The sequence below is a fragment of the Pocillopora damicornis genome, chromosome 3 (assembly GCF_964200805.1).
Source record: "Pocillopora damicornis chromosome 3, jaPocDami1.2, whole genome shotgun sequence".
In the NCBI taxonomy this organism is placed as follows: domain Eukaryota; kingdom Metazoa; phylum Cnidaria; class Anthozoa; order Scleractinia; family Pocilloporidae; genus Pocillopora; species Pocillopora damicornis.
The window spans coordinates 2,644,312-2,672,169 of NC_142672.1; the positions used below are offsets into that span (position 1 = coordinate 2,644,312).

The 27,858-nt window shown below is 39.0% G+C and overlaps 2 protein-coding genes and 1 long non-coding RNA gene across 3 annotated transcripts; 1 reads left to right on the top strand and 2 right to left on the bottom strand.

Moving 5' to 3' along the window:
• Positions 1 to 2,098: 2,098 nt before the first annotated feature.
• On the bottom strand, positions 2,099 to 21,238 carry LOC149047820 (uncharacterized). Its single transcript, XR_016184910.1, has 2 exons — positions 21,024 to 21,238; positions 2,099 to 2,547 (listed from the first exon to the last, which is right to left on the bottom strand). It is a non-coding gene; the product is annotated as an uncharacterized LOC149047820 (long non-coding RNA).
• On the top strand, positions 12,825 to 16,714 carry LOC113685140 (uncharacterized). Its single transcript, XM_089200060.1, has 3 exons — positions 12,825 to 13,203; positions 13,406 to 15,383; positions 15,824 to 16,714. Exons 1-3 carry the CDS (start codon positions 12,972 to 12,974, stop codon positions 16,257 to 16,259), a joined length of 2,646 nt encoding a protein of 881 aa, XP_089056186.1. The 5' UTR covers positions 12,825 to 12,971; the 3' UTR covers positions 16,260 to 16,714.
• On the bottom strand, positions 16,619 to 18,235 carry LOC149047821 (uncharacterized). Its single transcript, XM_089200075.1, has 2 exons — positions 18,003 to 18,235; positions 16,619 to 17,740 (listed from the first exon to the last, which is right to left on the bottom strand). Exons 1-2 carry the CDS (start codon positions 18,114 to 18,116, stop codon positions 16,721 to 16,723), a joined length of 1,134 nt encoding a protein of 377 aa, XP_089056201.1. The 5' UTR covers positions 18,117 to 18,235; the 3' UTR covers positions 16,619 to 16,720.
• Positions 21,239 to 27,858: the final 6,620 nt, after the last annotated feature.

Here is a 27,858-nt window from a genome sequence, read left to right on the forward strand (position 1 = left end):
ACAGTTAGTTGTCATGGTGTTGAGGGATAACACGCGTGATCAGCATGTGAACACCTCATTGGATCACAGTTAGTTGTCATGGTGTTGAGGGCCCAATGACCTCTGGGTAATATTGCGCAATTTTTCCATTTTGTGGCGGAGGAAAAAAAAAAGACTACAAAAAAACAAAGGCATTTTATGACTGGGCTACCACAGGTATCCCAGTAATGAACATGTTTATTGAGAACAAAGGAATGTCAAACTTTTCTATAAACGAACCAATAGCATTGAAGTAAAAAACACAAAGCTTCCTGAAGAGTGAACAAACAAACCTCGGACCTCTCAGGAAACTTTATCGATTTATTATTGGTTAGTTTCGATTCTAAATTCCCTCCATGCTTCTGTATGTTTTGATTGCTTAAAGTTTTGTAGGAGATTTTAAGCGCATCAGATGTGTGTACACTACTGATTGCTTGGTAGAGTATCAGGTGTTTTTTTTTTCAGTGTTTGTGTTTTCCGTAATTTTTTTTCCGATTGAAGCGAACCGGTTCAAGTAGTTTCACACTTCTAGCAAAATATCGAAAAAAGAATTATAGCCAAATTATAAATCATATCGTCGCGCTTTCAAAGACAGAAAGCCTTTCTGTAGGTTATTGGTGTAAGATTTACATCACATTTAAACGATTTTATCAGGAAGGTTTCGGCATTTTTTGTAAATATTAATGTAATTTTTGTACATATTTATGGGCTGTTACTCGTTCAATATAATGAAATGTTGTAGAGTTGCATATTAATATCTAAACATGAAGCATCAGACTTGAACAGTTAAAAATTTTAATTTACCAGTTATTGTTAATATAGTCTATAGGGCCAGACCTCCCAAATTTGTCATTGTAGAATAAATTTTGTACACCGATTTCAACTTTGTGTTATTGTGATATATCTAGCCCCAATTGTTAGGCCCGATTTGGAATCTATGGGAGAGGGGTGTGGCCTTTTCAATATCAGTTAAAATCTATCAATTTAACAGAGAGTCTCCCTCAAGGGGAGGGTATGAAGCACCCCTCAAAAAGATCCTTACCCTACCTCCAATTAAACGATTTTCTCGTCCTTAATTTAACCCAGGACAAAAATTCAACACCATGTCTTGAACCAACATCAAAATATCTCAGGAAGAGTAGAATGCAAGTGACATGATATCAGTGTAGCATATCTCCTTGAGTAGGTTCCTGGCCACGTTAAGGACACCTATTAACCTTTTTTAAACAAAGATTCATGAAATCAGTAGACCTCAGCGCACACAAAAATTAAATAACAGAAAAGAAATCAGAGAAAAGAAATGAATCCCACAGGCAAAGAGAATGGGAAGAGGAGGCAAGGAAATCTCACAAAGATTTCCACTTGTTCCAGCTAAGAAAAAACATAACACTTGAGACTTCTCATTTTTTTCAAAAGCACTCTCATTCCCAGTTTTCATGATTTTTGCAGGACTTAAGAATGAAAATGTAACTTTCAACATTTTTTAAAGAATGCCTTTTGAAACTTTTTTGAAAAAGCAAGTGATTATAATTTCTGTGTCCAAACACTTATATTGAAAATATCTTTTAATCTCTTTTAAAACCCTTTAATTTTCGGACAGAATTTCTCCTTACAATGTCAATACAATATCAAGCAGACAAGTAATGAATAAAGAAATGTCCTTTAGGGATATATAACTTGATCCAGCACCAAATTGTTTGAGCTAACATTATAAGTGTTGTATGGCAGACAGTAAAGAGAATTACTGATGAGAGTAAAAAAATTTGCAGAACAGAGACACCTATGCAGAGTAGGGCTTCTTCCAATTTCCACTCCATTCCACATATAACCTTATTCCAACCTGTTTGAGAAATGTTTCTATTGTTTAGAAATGACAGGGGATGCCATAAATTATATTTGCTTAGTAATGGACAATTTTTCCAAGCCTTTGCATACACACAATTTCTTTTAAGAATCAACAACCTAGCAATTTTATGTTAAGCAAAAGGAAAGAAAATTCAGTGGATGTATTGATAGTGGTTCAACAGAAATTTAAAGTATTAGCAATCATAAGTGTGAAAAGAAGAAAAATCAACACTGGCTCCATGAAGTAACATGTAATTAACTCACAATGTCATTACAGTGATAAATAATGATGGGAAATTAACACCAAAATAACTTGTCTGAAAGTTAAAAAAATTATACCACAGTACATTTACAACTGAAAAGTATACTTGTGCAATGAGATCACTACTTTCCAGAATTTCCTTTGGAACGACGACTGGAAGCTGTGGATTTGTTACCTCCCTTATCATTCTCTTGACTAACAGTGGCCCTTTTGTACTTGAATTTTAAAGAATTGTGCATTTCTTCCATTTTATAACTGATAGTGGCACTTGTCACTGCAGCCTTTTAAGCAGTAACATTGGCCACAATTGTGGCTAAATTTTCAGCTGATAAGTTTTCTGGTGATGAGTCAAACTCCAAAAACTGCTGCTCCAGTTGCTGGACAGCTTGTTGGATTTCATTTTTATGATATGTTGTTCTTTCCTACATAGAAAAGAGGGATCATGTGTAGTATAGGTGGACTCGGTCGACATATCGGGCGACCGTCGACCGATATATCGGTCGATTATCGGTCGACTATCGACCGATAGTCGGTCGATAGTCGACCGATAGTCAACCGATTGTCGACCGATTGTCGACCGATAGTCGACCGATGGTTAACCGATATATCGACCGACTGTCGGCCGATGCATCGGCCGATATGTAGCGATCAACTGCCGGTGAAGTATCGGTCAAGTATCGGTCAAGTATCGGTCAAGTATCGGTCAAGTATCGGTCAAGTATCGGTCAAGTATCGGTCAAGTATCGGTCAAGTATTGGTCAAGCATCGGTCAAATATCGGTCAAGTAGCGGTCAAGTATCGGTCAAGTATCGGTCAAGTATCAATCAAGTATCGGTCAAGTAGCGGTCAAGTAGCGGTCAAGTAGCGGTCAAGTATCGGTCAAGTAGCGGTCAAGTATCGATCAAGTAGCGGTCAAGTAGCGGTCAAGTAGCGGTCAAGTAGCGGTCAAGTATCGGTCAAGTATCGGTCAGGTATCGGTCGAGGATCGGTCAAGTATCGGTCAAGTATCGGTCAAGTTTCGGTCAAGTGTCGGTCAAGTGTCGGTCAAGTGTCGGCCAAGTATCGGTCAAGTATCGGTCAAGTATCGGCCAAGTATAGGTTCACTTACCGACCATATTGCTCAGAAGAAAATAGACTAAGAAAGAGTGCGAGGTTTTTTCGATATATGTTCCCATTTGGTAATGGAAAAATACATTATAAAGTTGGTCGCTCTTGTGTAATTAATGTTGTACCTTAACGTATTTCCATTATTCCTAAAACTACCCGGCTTATGCTTTATCCCTGATGTCATGCTGCCCTTAATCCAACATACCTAAAATAATTATTATTCCTTAGCTCTTATAGCTCTAACAGGTCCTCAACGTTATATTGCTTGTACAACGTTAACGATATTAACTGTCCAGTTTATGTCAGTAATGGGATCCACCTAAATTGTATCAGCTAAAATTGCAGTGTGTAACTGCCCAGCGAAACGAAAAGTAAATGATCTTTTGAAACTGAACAAGGCGGTTAAACTCATAAGCAAAGCGATTTTATAAAGACTTTTTTTTTGCAGTGCGAGGTCAGCCGTTGTTTGTTTGTTTTTTTTATTATTGTTATTTTACCTAGAATAGGGCGTCTTTTGGGGGGTTTGGGCCTTAACAACGGTATCAATTTTTTTATCCTTAAATAGGGAACTCCGCGGCACCCACCTATCGGAAATACAGTACTAATCCGCTTCTAAGAACCTAGAATTCACGAACCTGTTAGCCTAAAAATATCAATTTAGACCCCCTTTACATAAGAACCTATTTAGCCTAAATTTAAAACAGGTTCCTGTTTTAGAAAATAAACCTTAAAGATCTTCAGGCAAAGATAAAAGGCATGACTCTCAAAAGAAGTGAACTTAAACATGTATGAATTATAAAAATCTCTAAATTTGGTATAAATAATGTATGAAAAACGGTAGTATGTACATGTTGGTTTTGAATTAGAATTCACATGAGTACACCCTATGAGTACATTTAGAACTGAGAACTCAGATTCTTATAAGCGGGCAAGTACTGTAGTTTGACTTACTAAAATGAAATCAAGTCTGCAATGAATATCTGGTTGTCTTTGCCTCCAGATACCTCTTGCCATTTGGATTAAAAATTCTCCAAACATCGCATAGCTCCAAATTTTCCATCGCATTTTGCACTACCTTTAAAGCGTTCTGATGTGTTCTGGCGATGCCATTTTTTCAGAGAAAATTGAGAGAGTAAAAAACATCCTAAGCAGCTGGTCTGCTAGGAGACTTACTCTTCTAGGTAAAATCACGATAATAAAAGTTTTGGCAGTATCCCAAATTGTACATGTTTTAACCTCTCTTCCAACGCATCAGGGTGCACTTAAGGAAATCAATACCCTGCTATATGACTTTCTCTGGGAGAGCAAATGGGACAAAATTAAAAGGACACAAATGATCAATGATTACGATAAAGGAGGCCTCAAGATGATAGATATTCAAAGCTTTAATAAATTGCTAAACAAAGAGTGAGTAAATGGAAACTTCTCGTAGACTTCCACCTCTAGAAGTGTAGGGGGAAAGTAATGTTTTTAAAGTGCTACTACGATCAAACTGTCGATATCCATTTTTTATAATTTCGTGTAAAATATGACTGTCTAAAATACCTTGCTAAATATCAATCCATTACGACCATCAGAAATCTTTTTTTTATTTGTATTTTTATTTCCGAGAAGTTGCAGTCGCCATTTCTTTATCTCGTTCCAATTATAGCCTGGTTGAGAATTAGGGAAAATGACGTCAAATGCTAAAAATACCTCGCGTAAAATAACTCGAGTGTGCTAGACTATTGCAATGTTTGAATTTATTACAGGTACAGTAAAAAACCCTTTTTTAAGAACCTAGATTTTAAGAAAAAAATAGATTAACTGAAAATGTTAGACAAAAATTGTACATTAAAACTCCTTTTACACGAGAACCTGTTTTAGCCTACAACTTTGAAACAGGTTCTTTTTTTTGAGAAATTCAATCAAAGCAACAACACAGTTCCATGTATTAATGTTGCGTTTTGTTCTGTTTATCTTGGATAACTTTGTAAACTTGGTAAATATATGCTTGGCAAAAATAGGCCACGCCCTCCAATGACAAACAACTCATTTATTTTGAAAACTAGACTGCGAGCAGAGGGCGCAATCGACGAGCGGTGAGCGGCCAAGCTGCGATCTCTTTTCGCTGTGACTGGCGCCCCTGCTTCTCGCAGATCACGGCCTCGCCCCTCATCGCTCGTCGATCACGTTCGCTTTTTCCCCGTTCGTTCCAGTGGGATTTCACAGCAAAAGAGACTGCTCGCAGTCTATTTGAAAACAAGAACCTGTTAAAGAACCTGAGTAGCCAAATTTTCTAGTTAAGCACCATCTTTTATAATAACCTTCTTAGCCTTGCTTGGAAAAAAATTAGGTTCCTATTAGCGGGTTTTTACCGTATATGCTTCTGAGTCTAAAATTGAAAAAAATACCAAATTGCACCAATGTTGCACTAAGGTCACAGGAACTGTCCCGTTTCGGGGGAGGGGGGTACTCCCGTAAATTTTGAATAAGTGTGTGCCTCGAAGAGTCTTGAACCCTGTCCCACTTTAAGGATGAAACAAACGAGAATTGTCCAAACACGAAATATGACACCCTATTCAAGGAAAAACAATAACCAAACAACGGCTAACCCTGCGCGGCAAAACACAACAAACGCACAAATCTCGATAAAATCGCTTTGTTGACAATTTTAGCGGAATTTGCTTTTTGTTTAGCTGGCCATTTACACACTGCAATTTAGCCGATACAATTTACATATCCTATCTAGAGATCACAACGGAAACACATACATGTATATGGGAGTACCCCCACCTCTGGGTATTTAAAGTGGATATTGTTCTGCAATGTCCTCCATCAACCGTCCAAAACAGCCATTCGGGTGAAGCTCACCATGCCATCTTCTCCACATGAATTCCTTAAGGTATTCTTGTAGGAAGTTAGGATTTGTGTTCCCTTTCATCTTCTTAAATTTGTCCTTTGCTGCAGACCGATTGCTCTCTGCGTGTTGTGTGTGGACACCGGTGATTGGGTCTACAAAGTTAACCGAGTGATTAACCGTTTAATGATTGAAACCCAAGACCCTTTGCATTTGCCTGTATGCCGCCCGTTCATCAGTATAAACCAAAGAGCCTGGTTGTACGTGTCTTTGGATAATGGTCAAAAGAGTACGCGCATCTCGCCTTCTCACAAGCTGTAAATACGGTCGAGCGGGGTCATACTGTGTGTGGAAAAGCCCAAGAACCCATCTCTCTCCTCGAGGTCGACGTCCCCTTTGGAACTGTGCTTAAGAAGAGACAAATTTCATTAAAACGTGTTGAATATATAGAAAAAAAATAAGAAAGACTGTTTCCTAGCTGGTGCAGGACATAAGTTGGTATTATAAACTGAAATACGGTTGATGTAATGTTTCGTATGTATTTTAGTTGTAAAAAAGACCTGAATGAAATACAATGTATACGAGGCATCGAGGTGAATCTCTTTATGGGCACATTTCTTGATGACACATTAATTGTTAACATTTTCAAGGTAAAATGCGCACAGTTTTTGGCATTCTGGCTCTAATCTGGCTACAGGTTTTGCCGAAGATTTTGGGAATAATTCGGATGGCGCTATTTTTCTGTTGAAGTCACTACGGTGAGATCGACTTGCTGGGATGGAAGAGAAGAGAATAAAACGTGCTATAGCCATTCGCGAGAAGAAGATAAGGTGCAGATAAGCTTACATTTGTTCAATTTATCTTCAAAGGATAGTGACTAAAACACCACACGAGCACTACGAGTAACATACAAGTACATACGAGTAATTACGAGTCATACGGGCGCACACAGATACATATGAGTAACATTAAAGTAACATACGAATACATGGAGTAACACACAGATAACATACGGCCAAATGTGGGTAATACGCATGAAATCTGCAAAGTAAAATACAAGAAATTGGACCTTTAACGGAAATCGTCGATATGTTTTTAACTGCTCGGTATGGAGAGAAATTAGCATTTTAGGGTGTGTGTGTCTGTGTGTGCGATGGGGGTGGGAGGGCTGGGAAGAGACCTTCCTTAATACTTCCTGTGAGCCTATTACTGCATAAAATAGCAATAACAAAACTAATAATAAATTAAAATACTATTCAATCCTGTAGGCTGAACAACAACGCTGATTTCCTACGGTTACCACCCTCCCGAGGTAATACCCGGGACAATATCGACCCTTGTGACCCGAGGATGGAAAATGTTTGAAGTTTTCAGTTTTTCCCGTGGGTAGGGGGTTGGGCAACTTCAAATAACTACCCACACAAAGACTCCTGGGGCGAAACGAGATATGTATTATTTTATTATTTTTTATAATTATTTCATTAGTTCTCATTTCTTTTATTTTCATTGTATTTCTTATCATTAATTTATGTTATTTCTATTTTATGCAGCAATAGGCCACACGAAGCACACGCAAACACACCCTTAAATGCTAATTTCTCCCCACACTACCCCGTTTTGTACATATGATATCATTTGCACATTTATCGCGATTGACTACCTAATTTACCCCGACCTGCTCTCGTGCTGGTCTCGTAGCTCAGTCGGTAGATCTAATTCGGAGGTCGTGGCTTCAATCCCCACTTGGTAAAATTTTCTTTGCCCCGTGAGGACTCCCAAATTTCCTTTAAAAAGGGTAGTAACCCAGGGGGATTTATTGTATCGGCAGTATTGCCTTCTTCCAGCACCCAAACATTTATTTAAAAAAAATTATAATTTATATTACGGGTGCTTCGCGGTTCACATTCTATATCTATATCATTTGAACCAATGAATACACTGAGCAGTAAAAACAAATCGAAGGTTTCCAAGAAAGGTCCAATTTCTCGTATTTTACTTTGTTTTTACAAATCAAAGGAAAGAAAGTCAATTAAGCTTTCGCTAAAATGCATGCGATCAAAAACCATTTCCCATTTGAGTTTTGGAATGAAATTTTTTTTTTGGATAACAAACTGCAGTTACCGGTATACATCTTGTATTACGGAGGACAGTAAGGAAATTAACCAATGTTTTTTAAAACACTTGCACACAGCCATTGTTTTGCTCCATTTTGTCGGACAAATATCTCGAAACAGTTGTATCCCTATAAAGTGGATCTACAAAGCTACGGAACCTAATACGATCTATATTTTCAACCGTCACCACCATTTAGTACACCAGCGTTGAAGACTACATCATCGGAAAATGAAATTTCCTTACTCGCGGTCCAATGGGAACAAACACTGTTAGAATTGTTTTGACGTTTACTAAAAACACGCGCTTGATATAGAATGAAATAGAAATTAAAACTTTATGAGTGCGACTGGAAGTATTGCGAGTTCACTCCACCGACGTCCCGTTTGCCGTCATGTCTCAAACTGGAGGTTTTTAACCCTTTAAATAGTCGAATTGTGTGCTCTTTATCGACAGACGGTGACACTTTTTTTTAAAGAATAATGACAGCGGCGGCGGAAAAAAAAGTTAAAATGCCATTCATTGTCCAATGAAATAAGCTTCCAAAGCACAGATAATAAGTGATAAGTGCACTTAGGTATGACATGTATTTATAGCAAAGACCCTTCATTAAGAAAGAATGCTCAATTTGATTGGTTTACAAAACACATTAAAGGGTCGTCTCACCCAAGATATGTTAATTACGATAGACAGATGTTTTCAAAAGAAGACACCCACCACTACAGCTAATTCATTTCAAGTAAAGAACACGCATCGTAATTAAAGGGGCACAAATATGCTTTGATACCTAAAGTAAGATGTACAAACATGGTCTAAGGTCTCTTCGTTACTTCGCCGCTGTAAGGACTTGGAATTCGCTGCCGGAGACGATACGCGCTATGGCCGGCACAAGAGAAATTTAAAACTGGATTCCAGACACGCAATTTACATCTAAATTATGAGGTAATCACATTACTTATTAGAGTTTTATATCTTTTATCGTGGAATAAACCCTCCCCCCCGAGGGGCAATGAATTATCGGCCAAGTATCAGTGAAGTATCGGTGAAGTGTCGGTCAAGTATCGGTGAAGTGTCGGTCAAGTATTGGTGAAGTACCGGTGAAGTATCGGTCATGTATCGTTCAAGTATCGGTCATGTATCGGTCAAGTATCGGTCGTGAATCGGTCAAATATCGGTCAAGTGTCGGTCAAGTATCGGTCAAGTGTCGGTCAAGTGTCGGTCAAGATTCGGTCAAGTATCGGTCAAGTGTCGGTCATGTATCGGTCATGTATCGGTCAAGTATCGGTCGTGAATCGGTCAAGTATCGGTTAAGTATCGGTCATGTATCGGTCAAGTATCGGTCATGTATCGGTCAAGTATCGGTCAAGTATCGGTCATGTATCGGTCAAGTATCGGTCATGTATCGGTCAAGTATCGGTCATGTATCGGTCGAGTATCGATGGTTTAAGACTATATCGGTCGACACATTTATCGGTCGACTGTCGGCCGATATATCGGTCGACTATCGGTCGACTATCGGTCGACAATCGGTTGACTATCGGTCGACTATCGACCGATTATCGGTCGATAGTCGACCGATAGTCGACCGATATCGGTCGACTATCGGTCGACAATCGGTTGACTATCGGTCGACTATCGACCGATTATCGGTCGATAGTCGATCGATAGTCGACCGATATATCGGTCGACGGTCGCCCGATATGTCGACCGAGTCCACCTATAGTACACATGATCCGAAAAGAGAACAGTATCGGTGTTGAGTAACAGTGATTGATGAAGAGAAAGCATCTTGAAACATATACAGTCAAACTTGTATTGAGCAGTCACCCACAGGGAATTGCAAGGAGACTGCTTAAACAGTTTCTACAGAACAGGAGTCAAATGCAGTAAAAAATGCTATTTTATGCCATAATTGATCACTTGATTTAGAGTTTATTCAAAAGCTCCCTAAAAAAATGCATGAACTCTTTGTTAATACCAGTAAACAGAATCAACAAAATGGTGACATAGCATAAAAAAAGAACACTAAAGCAGAATTACTGTTTACTATTATCTATCAGTTGGACCTCCAAGTCATAACTGTCAGCCGATTGACTTATGTAATGCTTGTGCATAACATTTTTCCTAATAAAATTAGATACTTTGCAATATGTTGAGCACAGTTAAACTCAAAGTACTATTCCTAGTTTTATTTGAGAGGTTTGTCGGATTAGTTGCTTATTACATCAGACTTCCGGTGTTCTAGTTAGCAAGGCCCCGTTGCATGTTGGGGGCCATGTGCTTTGATGTTCGGGCATCTTGTATGTACTTCTTCTGTGTGCGGAATAAATCTTTACTTTGAAGCCTAGATATTACAAGGTTCTGCTTAAGGAACTGTTCAACACATGAAAGAAGAAGACAATAAAAACAGGAAGCTGGGACTCAGTCAAAGATGGCTATGATCACTTAATAGAAGTGACAATTACTGCAACAGTAATTAATGGGAGAAAAACTGACAACTGACCACTTTATTACAGGGTGACTATTTAATATGGTACTGTTCAATACAGGTTCAACTGTATAATGATCACCTCTTTGAACATAATGAAATATATGTGCTGAACTATGTTTTCTTTTGTAGCACTAACTCCTCCAGTGAGGAGGAACATTTCAGAAAACATTAGAGGGAAATACATCTCCATTAATCGCTAGCGGATATGGACTCCCCCTCGCAGATTTGGACCCCCCCTACCAAACTTTCCTTTTAAGCATCCTTTTTTTCATATTTGGTAACTAATTCTATTTGCAAGCTTTTTTGTCGATGTTCTTTTCAATCACAACACAACATTTCCTCAATAAAGGTAAAAAAAAAAAACAACAACAGCCATTTCGTTCCAATTCTACCGCATTCATTATAGCGAGTCGAACAGTATACGCAAGAATTAGATGTGAACAAACTATTCGAACTATTGAAATTGTTGCACTAAATCTTTGCTTCTTCTGATGCGAATCGACATTGGTACGAAACGTCATAACAATAGTGGAGACTATTGCGTCCAGTCACAAAAATTAGTCAGTCTGATTTTCTAAAATAATAACATTAAACAGTTTTTGAACAAGAACGAAGAAACTACTCGCATTACAAGTCTTTCGTAACGCCTATGATAAGTAAAAATATTTCTATTCTGAACTATTGGAACTCTCAGCTTATTTTCAGATGCAAATCAACGTTAATGTCAACGTCTTAACAAAAGTGGAGACTATTACATCGAACTCAATCTTATTTTCTAATTTTAACGATTATTAACTGTTGAGGGATCCGAAGTAACACCTTAACAATTACGAAGACGTCTAGAGTCTAGCAATCTGCAGACAATTCAAAGCCACTCGTCCTCCGAGGCAGTCTTAAATCCCTCGCACTGTACCATGTCGTCCCAACACTCGGGCATTGAACAATGACAAAATAAATTAGTGTCACAAGTTTGTTTCTTATTGAATCTAACGGTGTTCGACTATCGCGGAAAAGGTTCAAAAACGACCTCTCTCCAGACATTAAACTAAATTCTTGCCCATCTTCCCTTGGTCAAAAGAAACATCCGACGGGATGCCAGTTCTTATGCATTAACGATACGCATGTTTTGAATTGAAAACATACTTTAGTACTCTCTGGAACGTAAAGTATCATCCATTTTTATTAGAACGTTAAGGATGATGTTTTCACTCAGTTTTATTGGGGGGTCCAAATCCGCGGAGGGGGGGTCCATATCTGCTAGCGGATTTGGACCGGGGGGTCCATATCCGCTAGCGGATTTGGACCGGGGGGTCCAAATCTAGGGGGGTCCAAATCCGCTGGGACACCGGCATCTTCGAGAGGCCAAAAGATGTCGATGATTTTACAAATTGCCCCACTCACAGATCAAATCTCGGTGAAACATGTTTCTCTTCGCCAAAATCACATCAGAATTTGGCCTTGCTAAATGTCAAGTAAGCTGCACGTATTAGTACCCCAGGGGGACCCTTTACATAAGTGGGCGAGGGTGCGCGCCTGGAATTTCGAAAACGACCGCTATAAAATTACAAAAGGTGTCTGAGGGAGTGGGAACAATTAGCTTGTAAAAAAAAGTGTTTATGTCTTTTTCTGTCTTTTTCAATGCTTCCCTCGCTCCTACAGAGGATTCATACAAACATGAAAGCCGTGCCGCGTTTATATTGTACAGGTAGAAAAGGTCGTCCAGAACGAGTGTTTCGTTCTGTAATGAAAACCCCAATAAACTCACTCAGAAATGACTCATTTCGAATAAATTTTACGCAGGTTATTATGTGGCAACCGTACAAAATTCATTCGGATATCATGTAAAAGGCCCCTAAAAGTTTGTATTCCCACGCGGCATCACGCTTTGCTCGCCTGTCTGAATACTAAAAATTTCAGTAACGTTGAAGCAACAACCCGCTTTAATTTTAACTGCTTTGCTGCCGCTGAAACAACGATTAGTGAATAAAAGCACATATTTTAATATTTTCAATTCAACGTAAACAAAAATCTTTATAAATGGTAAATATTCAGTTGTGTCGGTATCAACATAGTTAGTAGAGGGGACTGGTTGGGAAACCCGGCGAACTTCAAAGGAGGAACTCTTTGTTCTGATTTTCGAGTGATCACGTGTTCACGACCGTGCACACACACTCACCCAAAGCAAGATGGCGTACTGAGTAGCGTTATTCCGTTTGTAGAACAAAATTGTTTGATATTCGGGCGAAAGAAGAATTCGTTGAAATCAGATACTAGAAATATAGCATCCTGGGGAAATTATGCCCGGCGACAACTGCGCTGTGTTTGGCTGTGGGACCAGCAGAAGGACGAAAGGCATTGGAATTTGGAAGTTGCCTGCACCAAAGGACGAGGCTCACAAGAAATGGAGACAAAAGTGGCTGAACGAAATTACAAAGACAAGAGAAAGCGATGCTCCATTTAAAGTCTTAGTAGCGAAGGACAGGATCTTTACCTGCGAAAAACACTTCGAACCAGAGGACGTTGAAATATGTAAGTAGCTCGAACTTGTACGAGCGAGTGTAGACTGTCACGGTGTCGATTTGTGTTTAGATATCAGTCCTGTATATTCTGTGTAGTCGTGTTAGTGGTGCAATTCAGGCGATTTTTACTAGACATTGACTGTATATGGGGTTTTTCCATCCATTGTATCGCCGTTAAAACTTGGCGTGTAATTTTTTTATTTTGTTTATAGTTCATTCAGAGAAAATGACTAAGAAGAAGGCTCGGTTTGGTGCTCTTCCCAAGTTGAACATGCCGAAAAAAACTCACGAGACTCCAAAACCCGAGCAAAGACCTAAGCGAACCATTGTCCAGGATCTGATCAAGAAGCCGCAAGTTCATTACAAGACTTTCACGGAGTTTTGTCAGCGCTTGACTAAGCTAAAGAGCCTTCAAAACTGGAACATTGGGACATTTTCTGACAGAGCTGTCTTAAAACAGGTAGAGATTCCATATGTGCTTCCGAAGTTTGAAATCGTTGTGGATGATAGTCTAGCATTTACAGTAAGAGTTTATGGCTGTTATTTTCCGGAGGATCATCCTGTGTACCTTGATTATCGGCGTACAGTCAGGAATATATCCATACATAGTCTTGCTGAACTGTTGGGGGAGAACTACAGTTTGTGTTGTGGAGTTGACACACTAGAGATGACAAGCACACTGTTTCATCATGTTGTTGCCATGAGTGAGGGGTTAGAGGAAGACGAACAGTTTCCACACAAAGGTTACTGGAGAGTAAAGGACTGTTTGATTATATGTGGAAAACTTGAAAAGGTGTGCAGTGCATGCATGGAGTACCAAAAGTGTTCTGAAAAAGCGAAGAAGGCAAAAGACAAGCATCAGTTAACACCCGCTCATGTCAATGCTCCTATATCAAAGACTGATCCAGAGAGGATCAAACTGACTCTGCGACAGCAAAGGCTGCGATGTTATGAACTTGAAAGAGAGCTCAATGAAATGCGCAATGAATTACAGAAATCAAGCATTGAAGTAGACCATGAACTGAGCAATGACTTCGTTAAACTATTTGATTCAGCGGACAATGAAATAACTCCCTTTATGAATCTTTTCTGGCAACAGCAAAAGAAATTGTTTTCAAGTAGCTGCACTGGTGTACGTTATCACCCAATGATGATTCGCTTCTGCTTGTCCCTTGCGGTAAAGTCACCTTCATGCTATGAGGAACTTCGAAAAAGCAAGGTTTTGGTTCTTCCAAGTCAGCGACGTTTGAAGGACTACCGAAACGCTATAAAGCCACAACGGGGCTTTCAAGAGGAAGTGATTGAGCAACTCAGGACTGAGACTGACTGCTATTTTGATGTACAACGATATGTTGTTCTCCTGTTTGACGAAATGAAAGTTATGGCAAACCTTGTACTTGACAAGACAACTGGTGAACTGATTGGCTTTACCGATCTTGGAGACCCAAACTTGAACTTTGGAGTTCTTGAGAAGGTTGATGATGTTGCTACGCATGCCCTTGCTTTCCTTGTACGCGGAATTTGTACAGAGCTTAAATTTGGCTTGGCTCACTTTGCCACTACAGGTGCTACTGCTGCTCAGTTGTTGCCATTGTTTTGGGAAGCTGTCTGTATCCTTGAGACCTCTTGCAACTTGTGGGTTATTGCTGCCACATCTGATGGTGCTTCACCCAACAGGAGGTTTTATCGGCTTCACAAGTCACTTGATGGGCAATCAGATAAGGATGTTTGTTATCGTACAACAAATTTGTTTGCACCCCATCGTTATATATATTTCTTCTCAGATGCCCCACACCTGGTCAAGACAACAAGGAACTGTCTGATGCATTCAGGCTCTGGAAAGTCCACAAGATACATGTGGAACAATGGTCTCTCTCTATTGTGGCAGCACATTACACAAATTTTCTATCAAGATTTGGACAATGGTTTGAAACTGTTGCCTAAGTTGTCATTTGAACATGTCAACCTAAATGCATACTCTGTTATGCGAGTGAACCTAGCAGCTCAAGTCCTTAGTGCATCTGTGGCTGCAGTGTTAAAGGAATTTGGGCCACCAGAGGCAGCAGCAACTGCAAAACTCTGTCAAATGGTTGATGGCTTTTTTGATTGTCTGAATGTTCGGAGTACCACAGAATATCAGAGGAAGCGCAAGCCATTCGTAGCCCCTTACCGATCTGATCAAGATGAAAGGTATTACTGTTTTTTTAACACCTGAATGGAATAACATGTAGTTGTTTTAGTCATCTCTACTTTGCTTCTCTTTGTGAGAAGTTTCAGCACAACACAAAATTTGTTTAATTTTTTTTTTCCATAATTCTATTGCTGTATACTTATTTCTATGAAAATTTTTTCCAGTGAGGTTATCATTATTTCATTGGTATATACTAAAACAGTGGATAGCATAGATTTTTGTGTGTGCCCAGATTGCTATCCATTCTCATTTGTGGCTCGGTAAATGTCCACCACTAGGCACATCCACTTTAGGTGAATAATGTCATTGTTATTGTAAATTTATGAGCAGCAGATGACAATCAATAGTATTAAATGTTACTTTGACAGATACGAGTGTCAGTGTTGACAGCTGAGAGTAGTTGGTGTTACTAACATTTTTGGTTGCCACTTGGTTTCAGGTTTAAGTTTCTACTGAATTTCTTGGAGTATCTGAGGAAATGGAAGGAGAGCACAGAGGAAAGGCCAGGAAACTTCAGCAAGAATGCCAGATCCCGTATGTTCCTTTCCTGGCAGACCTACGAGGGCTTCCAGATAACCGTGTATTCTGCAATTGAGGCAACCAAATTCCTGCTTCATGAAGGGATGGAGTTCGTGCTCACAGAGCGTTTCTGCCAGGACCCAGTGGAGGAATATTTTGGGAACCAGCGCAAACTGGGAAGGCGAAGTGACAATCCAGATATCCGCACATTTGGATATAACAACAACACCATCAGAATCCAGAGGACAGTGTCATGCCAGAGTGGGAACACTAGGGGTAGAAGGGATGCCTGCCATGCATGGGATCAAGTTACACACACCAAGCTTCCATGCAGAAAAAAATTAAAAATTGCTTGACTGTTTCAATACATGTACATTAAACTGGACATAATGGCATTGCAGACAACTGATTTTAGAGCAAGGGTGGAGTGGGAATGTAAAACTCCAAATTTGAATGCTTTTTTACTTTAAAAAACCACCCAAAAGAGTGATATTTCAAGTGGGCAATAATATTGCTAGAAAAGAGGTTGCTCAGGGATTGTATTTTCTCATAATGAGGTACTTCAAACAAAAAAGTCCTTCCCTTTCCTGGCTTTATTCAGACCAAAGCGAGTATCTGTTGACTTTCCAGTTTACAGCAACCAATACATGTACATATATGCACAGTCTTCAAGTGCTTTAAGTAGGAGTTATATTTGCAACAAATGCCCAACAGAAACAGGAAAAGGAACATTTTTTAGCAGCATATGTTAGTGTTTTTTACATTCTTTTATACAGCAAAAAGTAAAAATCTTAAAAAAGTTCTAATGAAGCCTCTCTTATTGTTGCTCTTCACAGCTCCTGCTTATCTCCTTGCGAAGTGCCTTAGCTTTTGATTGCTTCGTATTAATTTTATGACACTGGATAATATCCTTGGCAAAAGAAAATGAACGCACCCTGACATACAAGTGTACAATACCATGCAAGATATCTTTGACAATGTGATTGTCTGGAACAAGTTCAGCATCAGAAACTAATAAATAGTAATTTGACAACAATTCACTATCACTCACTGATTTGCCCACAATATCAGCTATGTCAACTTGAGCCAGATTGACTGTAGATGTCATTTGTCGAAAATAATGTTCTGTTCTGATAAAAATCTTTTCTGCTGGCTTGGTTATGGACCAAAGACCTCCACGACTCAAACTTGACACCAGTCTTTGTGAATCAAACCCTGTCTCCAATTTTCCAGCTTTTAAGATTGCCATAGCATGATTGCTTTCAATTGTTGATATTTTTGCATGCTGCTTGTGTAGATTATGTAATACATAACCTCCCACATATTGAAGACCAGCCTTCTCTCTCTCTGATAACAGAGTTTGGGTTGGATGATTGCTGCTACAACAAGCCTTCGTGGACTTGCAGTATACCAGCATACTATCTGCCACCTTAGTTGCTAATAATGTTGCAGCATTGTGGGATAGTCCTGAAAGAAACTTTTTGGACTGCAATGGTACTTGACCATAATATTTTCCATAAAACTTCTCGATGTCCCCATTTTTCAAATATCCATCATAAATTGTTTTCAGCACGGTAAATTCATCAGTTCCCTCATCAAATTGTTTGAATTGGTACAAATTCAACTCATTCCTAAGGCTTGGTGCAAAAGCTCTGCCTCTGTTTACAGTCTGTATGGCATATTTTACAATTTCAGCAAGACTGCTTGGAGTGAGAGTCGTCCGTTCCTGTCTGTCGTTTTCATTAGGGTTATGCTTAGAAGCTCTGTGTCTCTGGTAGCCTCCTCTTGTCTTGTATTTCTTTCCACATTCACTACAAACGAAATCTGCCGATTGAACCTGTGGTAAAAACGATCACAAAGTGGTCTTGGTCATTACCGCAAAATGCATGGACATTAATGGCCTTCAAAGTTCACTTAAGCTTACGTTTACGTACAGTTTTTTCATCTAGCTCGACAGTATCTTGGCGATACAAAATTTCGCGTAGTTAACTTGTCAACGTTGGGTACGATGGTCAAATTGTTGTCGAAGAGTCGCGTATGGTACACTTAGGGTCACTGCGGCCGAAATAGGCCGAAGAATTCACATAGAATATACTTACATCAATCGCTGTAGTTGAAAAGTGTTTCTCGATTGCTTCATCCTCCTCTAACATGTTCAAAATCGTTTCAAAATCGTCTCCAAACACGAAGAGTTCGTTTGTAGCATCCGCCATCTTGTTGTGTGCACGGTCAGAGTCACGTGACGGGTCAATTCAACCTCGGCTGGGACTCTATTGTTTGGGCCTTTGAAGTTCGCCGGCTTTCCCAACCAGTCCCCTCTACTAACTATGGTATCAATTATTGCGTGACTAGCTTATGAGATAAATGAGGGAGGGGAAAACACAACGCAAAACCTGAGCTCCTATCAAAAAGTTATACCCAGGGGTAATATAATAATCGAAATGGCTAATAAAATCATAAATAAACAAGGTAAGAGTGTTATGTTAGACTTTTTTACAAACTGTAGTGATTTATGCCAATTAACGGTGGCGACAAGTAGGCGCACCATGTATATTTCATAGTCGCTATCAAGTAAATTTTGCCGGACTTTGAGTTGGTCTCAAGATAGAACAACACAAATACACAAGGAAATTTTTACAGTCACTTTATAACCATACTTTTGTCTTATAAAAGCTTGAAGCTCAGTAGATTGTATCATATCTGTTATTGTTAAAACTGTCTTTGTTTTGATGCTACTTTTCGACATAGGAAAAGTATGTCGGACAAAAATATTCACCATAAAATAAATATTTCTTTGCCAGCTTCAGTAACGACAGGGGATTAAGTTTAGATGATAAAACAAAGGATTATGTTCACAGAAATACCGTAGGTCTAGTACATTCGTTACATGAGGTCACACAACTCGGGTAATATTCACGGTGAAAATTTGCATATTTGAGCGGTCGAACGAAAAAAGTCATTTCTCGAAAACTAAATATATTTTTACAAAAAAACTACACCACAATTACTAGAACATATTGGGGTACAAAATATGAAAGTAGGAGAGAAAACGAATTTTGGGCGACTTGCCACAATATTTCAAATTTGTTCGATGGATGCTGACATCCTCTCTTAAATTCTTCCAGCCCTCATCCTATCATTTCCTTTTACATTGAACCTCCCTACCCACTAAAAAGTAACAGTACCATTAATAAATAAATGGTATGAACTGAAGAATCCCTTGTAATTTACTGGGTAAATAAAAGAAACAATTTAAGCAAAAAATGTTGTAGTATGCTTAAGTGTTGAGTTGCCTTAAAGCTCTCAATTCTCATGCATTGGGTGTGAGACTCAAGCAAACAAATTCAATCTTACACTCTCGTGCTAAAGCCATTATTTCTCCCTCCTTTAAGGTTTTGAATTGATTCTGTTGATTTGAGATAGCAAACTGCGGCTTTCATTAAGTACCTATAGATCAATTATCCTTCCAAATATAATTTACACCTTGTTTGCTATGCAATCATTTCTAACAGCAGAAATTCTCTTTCAGATTACAGAAATGCTCATTTTAGCTACTTCATTTTTTCACAATTTTCCAGGGGAACATGCCCCCATACCGTCTTGCCCCTCCTACCCTTGATAGGTGATGCCCATAAAATCTCACTCTCTGCCAGAAAATGGACTTTAGAGCTTTAGTTGACTTAAACTGCATTGCAACACAGGTCATAAGATTACACTTTATAGAAAAGTATACAGGAAGGTTTATAGTTAATCAGTAACTAAAGCATTAAGTCTTGGAATAAAAAGGGAGATTTTTGTCCAATATTGCTCTTAATGAAACGCATAAATGACTCAACAAAGACTAATTTTAGGCCCGCAGAAAAATTTAAAAAATGCACCACCTTCAACTCCAAATCTAGTGATTGAATCTCCAAATTTGCTAACTCAGATCTTTCACAAGCAAAACAGTAAGCGTTTGAATAAGATCTTATGTCACACAAGAACTTTGGATTCTGTTTTCCACAGCATTCAACTTCAAAATTTTTCAGCCAGAAGATTTTGGTGACATATATATTTCTTGCATAAGACCAAATTATTCGTTCTGAATACGACAAGTCCTGAATTTTGTATGTTAAATTTTGTATATGTCAAAGACATTAGACAGTGAATGAGTTTAGACAGTGAGCGATAATTGTATACAAAGTCAATCACGATTAAAAAAAGAAAGTCTGATACGTGGCCAAGGTAATGGTGTTTACTTCCTTAACTAGACTTGAATCCATAATTAGGTAGCACATATTACCAGCTGCGAAGACACTCATCGATCGACGAATTGAAAGCATTAGCTCACCTTGTACTTCGTTTAATAAATCTCGAAATACCTCCCACAGCTGAGTCACATCTCGTCATGGAAATCCACTGTTTACAAAATAAGTCAATTTGTCCTATAATGAACATCAAGGGCAAAGTTTCCGCACAGCCCCATACTTCATGATGCATACAGTCCTTTGTTAGAATAAAACAATAGCGCAAACAATAGATTACCTTTGGGACTATTCGCTTTGTTTTCAAGAAGTTGGATTTTTTTATAAGTCTTTAGTCAAACCTTCAAAAAATCGCCGTTTTTTAATTAACAATTGCGCTTAATCGAGCGCTGATTTAAAACATTTAACAGACAGACAAATGAGCTCCTGGTGTTTCTTAACTGAGGATCACGAAACCGCGGAGCCTTCGGAACTCATATTTTATTGTAAAAGAAAAGTGATCAGATAAAATTAAAACTAAAAAGACCCTAACACTGTCTGAAAGTTTGTTTTTGAGTATAAAGAAGAAGATTTAATTATCGGCATTCACATTACTAGTACAAGGGTATTAATGTCTTGGAAAGGATTACGTAGAGGGCTAAGTAGATGAACTAAAACCGAGCTAAACTACCCTAGCTCAGCCCAAAAAATTCACACGATGCAAAAGAACAACCACTTGAGCGGGGTAAATTTGTCGAATTCTTATTGTCAAAATCTTATTCAAAACACGTCCAGATCTTTTTAAAGGTCGAGAGTGCGGCTCTCTATTACCATGCAAATCCCTGTGCTTCACTCTTTGCCCAACGGGTACATATTTGCATATTCATAGAGGCTCACCAAAATAAACGAATAGTTCCGCAGGTCCCGCGGTCTGCTAATCCACAGTTTAGTAACACCCAGCGAAAGCGAACTTCCCTCCACTCGTATACTTTTCATTTATCACATTATTAATAGAATCGAAGTTGTTTGTCTTGCAAGTTTAAAGTCACTCAGGGGAACTGAATTTCATGATGTCTTAAGTACTCTTCGCTATTGTCACGATATTTGTCCTGAAGCTCTTTTATCCTCCCGCCAAGCATCAATCTGGCGCCAAATCTATCAGTTATTTACAGTGCTCCCTTAACCCCTTGAACAACTGATGACGTCAAGCCAAAGGGATTTGGCGCCGCGTGCTCTTCACATGCTACGGAATTTTTTGGCCACGTGGAGTGAAGAGCTACAACTAAATGATAGGGTTAAAATAATATTTATACAGTTTGTGTTCTTATCGTTCTTAAACTAAGCAAGTGATAGTCAATATAAACCAGTTTTGCGGACTCATTCCTAAGCGAAAGTTTAGCTTGACGCGGAAATTCTTGTCTTATCAGACTAAGTGTTTCTTTCATCATGTCTCCTACTGGCGTCAGAAAAAGAAGTCTTTGACCTTCATCACACCCTGGTGTTTTCGCGTCAAAGTGAGAAATACAAATCTCTTTTGAAGTAAATACCACAGAAATTGGTGATACTTGGTAGCTTAGAATTCAGCAGGCTTAAAGCTGCAAAATAATCAACATTAGCACTCTAGGTTTAACAGCTGAAATTAAATCGAAGGGTAAGTGTGTGGAAATAAGCACGGGGGGTGGGGGGGGGGGGGTGAGTATATGAATGGAGGTCAAGCGCATCTCCAGAAACAACACCTGTCAGTATCCGTCTCAACTCTGTAGTCTGATATCTTTTTCTTATGTAAACGAGTAAACGTTGCAGAAGCCATCGCCTTTTTGACAGTTCAAAGTTTTCAAAGAGCCAATCAAACGAAAGTTCTGTAGCTCTTTAAATATACTATGATCAAATTAGCAGTTCATTTGAACCGAAGAAAATCAGTATTCAAACGAAAATAACAGAATCACCAAAAATGTCGGTGGAAAAGCTATTAGATTATTTGAAGCCAAAAACTTTCGGCAAATTTCACTTTGTGGCAGTGGTTATTCGGATCCTGATTGGTGTCATCTTCTTTGCTATATTTGCCGACATGGAAAACAACGAACCCTGGTCTGATTTCCGCTGTGCTGGAGCGAAAACTGAAAACATAGACCTCGTCCGGGGAAAATGTTACGAGAAATACGAGAAGCAGTACAACGAATACGCTTTGCCTGTCTATGGCTTCGTAATCGTGAATTTCGTCCTTATTATATTTGTATGTGTTATCTACTCCCAAATAGTAAGACCTACAGTCAATCGACTGTCGCGAAGCATTCGTAACGGTGATGCAGAAAGACAGTCGCACGACCAAGGAAACGCATTGTCAACGGGATACAAGCTTTTTAAGGCTTACTACTATCAACTATTGTTGAGACTCAATTTAGGAGTTTTTTTCATCATCCTACAAACTCGAACGCTTTATCCTTTGAAGTTTCCCTCTAAGTTTCACTGTAATTTAACCGATGGAACCACTCAGCCATGGAATTCATCTGACAACGCCCAAAACTCTACTTTACACGACTGTCACAATCTACGAGCGGTAAAGAAAACCTCCTGGATGGACGCTGTCCTTGTAGTGAATGGAATTTTTGTCGTTGGCATTCTGATTGAAATTGTCTACCTTTTTCTACGGGCATGCAGGCAAAGGGATTTCATGCAGAACTCAAAGTTTCAAACATCTCATTTAAATCTTCCCGAAAAAGCTAAGCAGCAAGAAAGTATCAAAAACATCCCACTTTTGAGAAGCAAGTGTGAACAACGCCTAAAAACACCGCTTCAGGAATTCATCCAAGAAACAAAGAAAATGATTATAGACGACACTTATCAACCTCCACAACTCCAGTCGCTTTTTTCAAGTCCTGCTGACAAAGGAGACCCACCTGAACATTTGACTCTAGATCAGATTTACACAAGCCTTTTTATTCTACCTGGCATGACTAACGAGCATATGAGTTTACCGATGACAGACTTTCCTGAAGACAGACGGAAGAATTTAGAAACCTATACCAGGTTGTTTGAGAAAAACGAAAGACCGAGAGAGCCAGAGGACATTCTTAATCGCGGAAACAAAAACGTTTTGATTGTCGGTTGTCCCGGAATCGGAAAGACACTTTGGTGTACAAAAATTCTCAGAGACTGGGCATCTGGCAAAATATTCCATAATACACCCGATAACAAAATCCACTTTGATGCTGCTTTCTTCGTCGAATACAGAATTTTCAACACAGAAACCGACCTTAGCCTTAAGGAGCTACTGACCCGCTCCACATACTCGCCCAGCGATCAGCTAAATGAGGAAGTCTGGAATTACATCCTTGAAAACCCTCAGAGAGTTCTACTTATTTTCGATGGAGTCAAATTAAACTCAAAGATCAGCACGGAAGCTAATAAACCTCAGTTCATAAACAGCGTAGACGAGAAGATGCCCATTTTCGCCCTTTATGCTAAGCTTGCGACTGGGAAACTTCTTAAAGGAGCTGCCGTTTTGACAACCACAAGACCTACAGCTCTGTCATGCATCGAAAGTATTCCTTTCGACAAAGTCTTTGAGATCCTTGGCTTCCCATCCGAACAAGTCAAAGAATACGTAACCAAATTTGCTGAAGAAGACGAGGAAGCAGTCAACACAGTAAGGCGACATATCACTAGCAACATCGTCATCTTATCTCTCTGCCACATTCCTGCGAGTTGCTTCATCATTTGCTCAAGACTCTTTAAAATGGTGAAGCTCTTTGGTTCTGAAAGTCTTAACCTACCAACAAGATTTACAGATATATACAAGAAAGCCGTGAAAATTTTCTACTTGAGACACAACGAAGAATTTCGCAATAAACACTTCACCCGCGAAAACTTTGAATCAAATGATTTTCCCCCTAAAGAAGAAAAGAAATTCGAGAAACTGGAAAAAATGGCATTTGAAGGAATTAAAGAAGGAAGGCTTATCTTTGGAGGAAACGAAGTGCGCGGAATGGAAGACAGCGCTCTATTTTACCGCTTACCCGACCGTGAACCTGACCCGTTTAACAACAAAGGACAGTTCCGTTTTATTCATCCTACAATGCCGGACTTTTTCGCTGCGGAGCACCTGACAAACATGAGTGAAACAGAATTAAGGAACTTTGTTTCAATGAACACCAAAGAAAGGAAATGGCAGCTGGTTTTTCAGTTTCTAGCAGGATTAATGGAGAGTAAAAATCCACTACTCAGCAAAATTATCACGGACCTTCTTTCTTTGGAAACTGAATAAAAAAGAGAGCGCACGCTACAACGAACAGTGGACAGAGAGCGAAGAGCCAAAGAAAGTGACCTGTTGGCCGACTGAGGACGAACAATATTTAGCAGTGACATCTATTAAATGTATAAACGAAAATAGTTGAATGAAGTTAGAAGCACAGAGAAAACTCTAACAAATGAACTTTGTGTAAATTTGATTTCTTTTCACCTCACAGCTGTTGATTGCTCTTCGTTAGTAAATGTAATTAATGTTCAACAACTTTCACATTTAGATTTGAGTGACAATAACATTGGTCAATTAGGTTGTTTTAAGATTTGTAAATTGTTAAAATGTAAGACATCGCAATTGAGCTGGTTAAATCTTACAGACATTAAATTGATAGATGAAGCAGCAGAGTATTTTGCTGAAGCCATCAACAACAACAACTGTCAGCTACGCACAATACAATACAATACAAAGACTTTATTTAAACACGATAATTGTTAAAGCGACTACACGCTTGTGGGGTCGTGCGTAAAATGGAATAAAATGAAATGTAGTAAAATACAATAATTAAAGTAGCCTATCAAAATTAGAAGATCTAAAAATATTTAAAATTGGGGTCCTTAAAATTCACTGTCTGTGGAGAAATGGAATTAAAGTTCAAATTTAAAAGTGCCTTTGATTTGTAGGCTAACGAGGAGAGCTGCTTAATGGTTATATTTCTTAAATTTGATTCTTGGAGAAGTGTGTTAAAAACGATAGGTCCTCTTCTGGAAAAACTGTTTTTCATGTAATATGTATTGAATTTTGGTACTTTTATGTTGGCATTACTTCTTAGATTTTTCTTAGTATTCACATCAACTTCTTCGGTGGTATCTAAGATGGATATAGGTAAAGTCTTCTTATCTATTTTGAACATCAGTTTAGCTAAATTAACTTTATATGTGGTTTCAATAGAAGACCATCGAGCTTTGCTTAGTACGTCAGACTTAGGCATATCCCATGGCCAGTTAAAAATTAATTTTGCCGCTCTACAGTGTAAAGACTCTAATGCAATTAGGCCCTCCTTATTAGTAAGGCCGCCCCAGACGGTGATACCATATATAATTGATGGGTAGATTACTTTAAAGTATAAGTCCAGTAGCATGGGTCTTGGTAAGAACAAGCTGCGCTTCAGCATGTTAAGCTTATTTGCAAAGCTGATCTTTAGTGCTTTGACATGGTAGTCCCAGTTAAGTCTATTATCAATATAGACTCCAAGCAGCCTGGTGTGTTTAACCCATCTTATACAATGATTCATCAGTATTAATGACTGTAGTGGACCATTGAAGTTTCCTCGATGAATTAGCATGCCTTCGCATTTCTTGGGGTGAGGCAATAGTTGATTTCTTAAGCACCATAGCTCTAGTTCCTTGAGAGCAGCATTTAGTTCGGCAATAGCAATGTCTACGGTGTCTCCGATACAGAACAGGGTGGTATCGTCTGCGTACATAAAAACAGTTGCATTTGTTATATTATCAGGTAGATCATTTGTGTAAAGTGCGAACAAGGTTGGACCGAGGACTGATCCCTGAGGAACGCCCGTATTAATGCGAGCAAAATCAGAGGCTGCGCCGTCAATGACTGTGAACTGTCGCCTCCCCTTTAAGTAGCTGTGAAGCCAAGCAGCCAGGTTGCCCTTGATCCCAAAGTCAATCTCGAGTTTATGCAGCAATATTTTATGCGATACACAGTCAAAGGCCTTTTGAAAATCGACAAAAACCACGCCGACAACTTTACTGTTATCAACCGCTTGTCTCCATTGTTCTGTCAGTTTTATAAGCATTAATTCAGTAGAAAAGCCTTTCCTATAAGCCCATTGGTTTTCAGTGACTAAACTGTGCTCGTGGAATGTATGGTTGACGATTCTCTGAGAGACCGTTGATTCAAGGATCTTGCTGGGTATACTGAGAATAGAAATTGGCCGATAGTTGCTCATGTCGCTCTCATCGTCCTTTTTGTGGATAGGGCTCAGCCTAGCCACTTTCCATTGTTCAAACACGTAGCCAGATCTTAGACTTTCACAATAAATATGGTATAATGGATGGACCAACGCATTCCCGGCAGTTTTTAGAGTTCTAGAAGAAATCTGGTCGGGACCGGTAGCTTTATTCCATTTAAGATCTGATAAATACTTTTCAATTTCGGATTTTGATAAAATAACGTCTTTGATAACAGGAACTGACTTTAATGTTGTGGCAGCGTTGACTTTTGTGAATGAAAAGTTCCTTGTTAGATTAGCTCCTATATTAGAAAAGAAAGAATTCATCAGATTTGATTTTTCTTTACTATCGACTGCCAGAGAACCGTCTTCCCTCTTCAAGGGTCCAATAGCCTTTCTGAGTTTTGGTGCAGTGGCATTGCGAAGAAGGTTCCAATACTCCGCAGCGGTTTTTATTTCAAGTAGTTGGTTCTTGAAATGTTTAGTTTTCGCCCGACGTACGTCCGTGGTGATTTCATTACGTAATCTTTTGTATTCCTTCCATTTGACCGGATCTTTAGTGCGAGTGGCTACTTTGAATAATTTAAACCGTTTGTTCATCTTTAATCTTATTTCGCTGTTAATCCATGGTGAACAGACGCTGCGAACCTTGACGTCTTTATAAGGGGCATGGACATCACAAACATCATTGAACAAAAGATTCCAGCCCCAAAGGACGTCGTCTTTGTCTTCGAATATGTCTAGTACGTGAAAAGGTATTCGTTCGATATCTTTCTGGAAATCTTGAATGTCACATCTCTTGAAGTTTCTTGAGCGGACAATCTTCGGAGGGGGTCTTTTGGATTTCAACTTCAAAGTAGCGTAAACTAAACTGTGATCAGATATGCCCAATGGCAGCACGCCGCATTGACGAACCATGTTTGCTTTAGTTGTAACAATGAGGTCAATTAGGGACTCCGTTGTGGATGTTATTCTAGTTGGTTGAGAGATAATGTTTTGCATATTGAAGTCTTCAAAGGTCTCTATCAGCTTCTTCGTTTTGCCCAAAGTAGGTATGCCGTCAGGGTCCCTATTTAATAAACAACAGTTAAAATCGCCAAGTATAAAGATGCTGTCAGTTTTAAGCCAAGCTTTTTCGAGGGCTCCACGAAAGCTTTCGAAGAAATTCGTGGACTCTAGCTCAGACCTATAGATTACGGAGAACAGAGTAGTGTTTGTAGGAAATTTAACCTGTATCCAGAGAGCTTCAATGTCTGAGGCTGCCAAATCTCTGCGATGAGTAACGGATAAATGTTCAGCATAATACATGATCACGCCGCCTCCTTTACGTTGAGATCTATCACAACGTATGAATTTAAGACCAGGAATTTGTAGTACATTATCAGGTATTGAGGCGTTTAAATGGCTTTCGCCGATTGCTAGGACATCAAATCTGCAAATTTTCTGTAGAAGACGAATATCTTCTATTTTATTTCGAAGACTGCATACATTGAGATGCGCGATGCGTAGATCGTTGT

Excerpts from the sequence above, each read along its gene's own strand:
- LOC113685140 (XM_089200060.1), top strand. The coding sequence starts at position 12,972 with ATGCCCGGCGACAACTGCGCTGTGTTTGGCTGTGGGACCAGCAGAAGG. Across the intron at positions 13,204-13,405 it reads ACCAGAGGACGTTGAAATAT|TTCATTCAGAGAAAATGACT; the intron begins GTAAGTAGCTCG and ends TTTTGTTTATAG. Across the intron at positions 15,384-15,823 it reads CGATCTGATCAAGATGAAAG|GTTTAAGTTTCTACTGAATT; the intron begins GTATTACTGTTT and ends ACTTGGTTTCAG.
- LOC149047821 (XM_089200075.1), bottom strand. The coding sequence starts at position 18,116 with ATGGCGGATGCTACAAACGAACTCTTCGTGTTTGGAGACGATTTTGAA. Across the intron at positions 17,741-18,002 it reads TTTCAACTACAGCGATTGAT|GTTCAATCGGCAGATTTCGT; the intron begins GTAAGTATATTC and ends TTTTTACCACAG.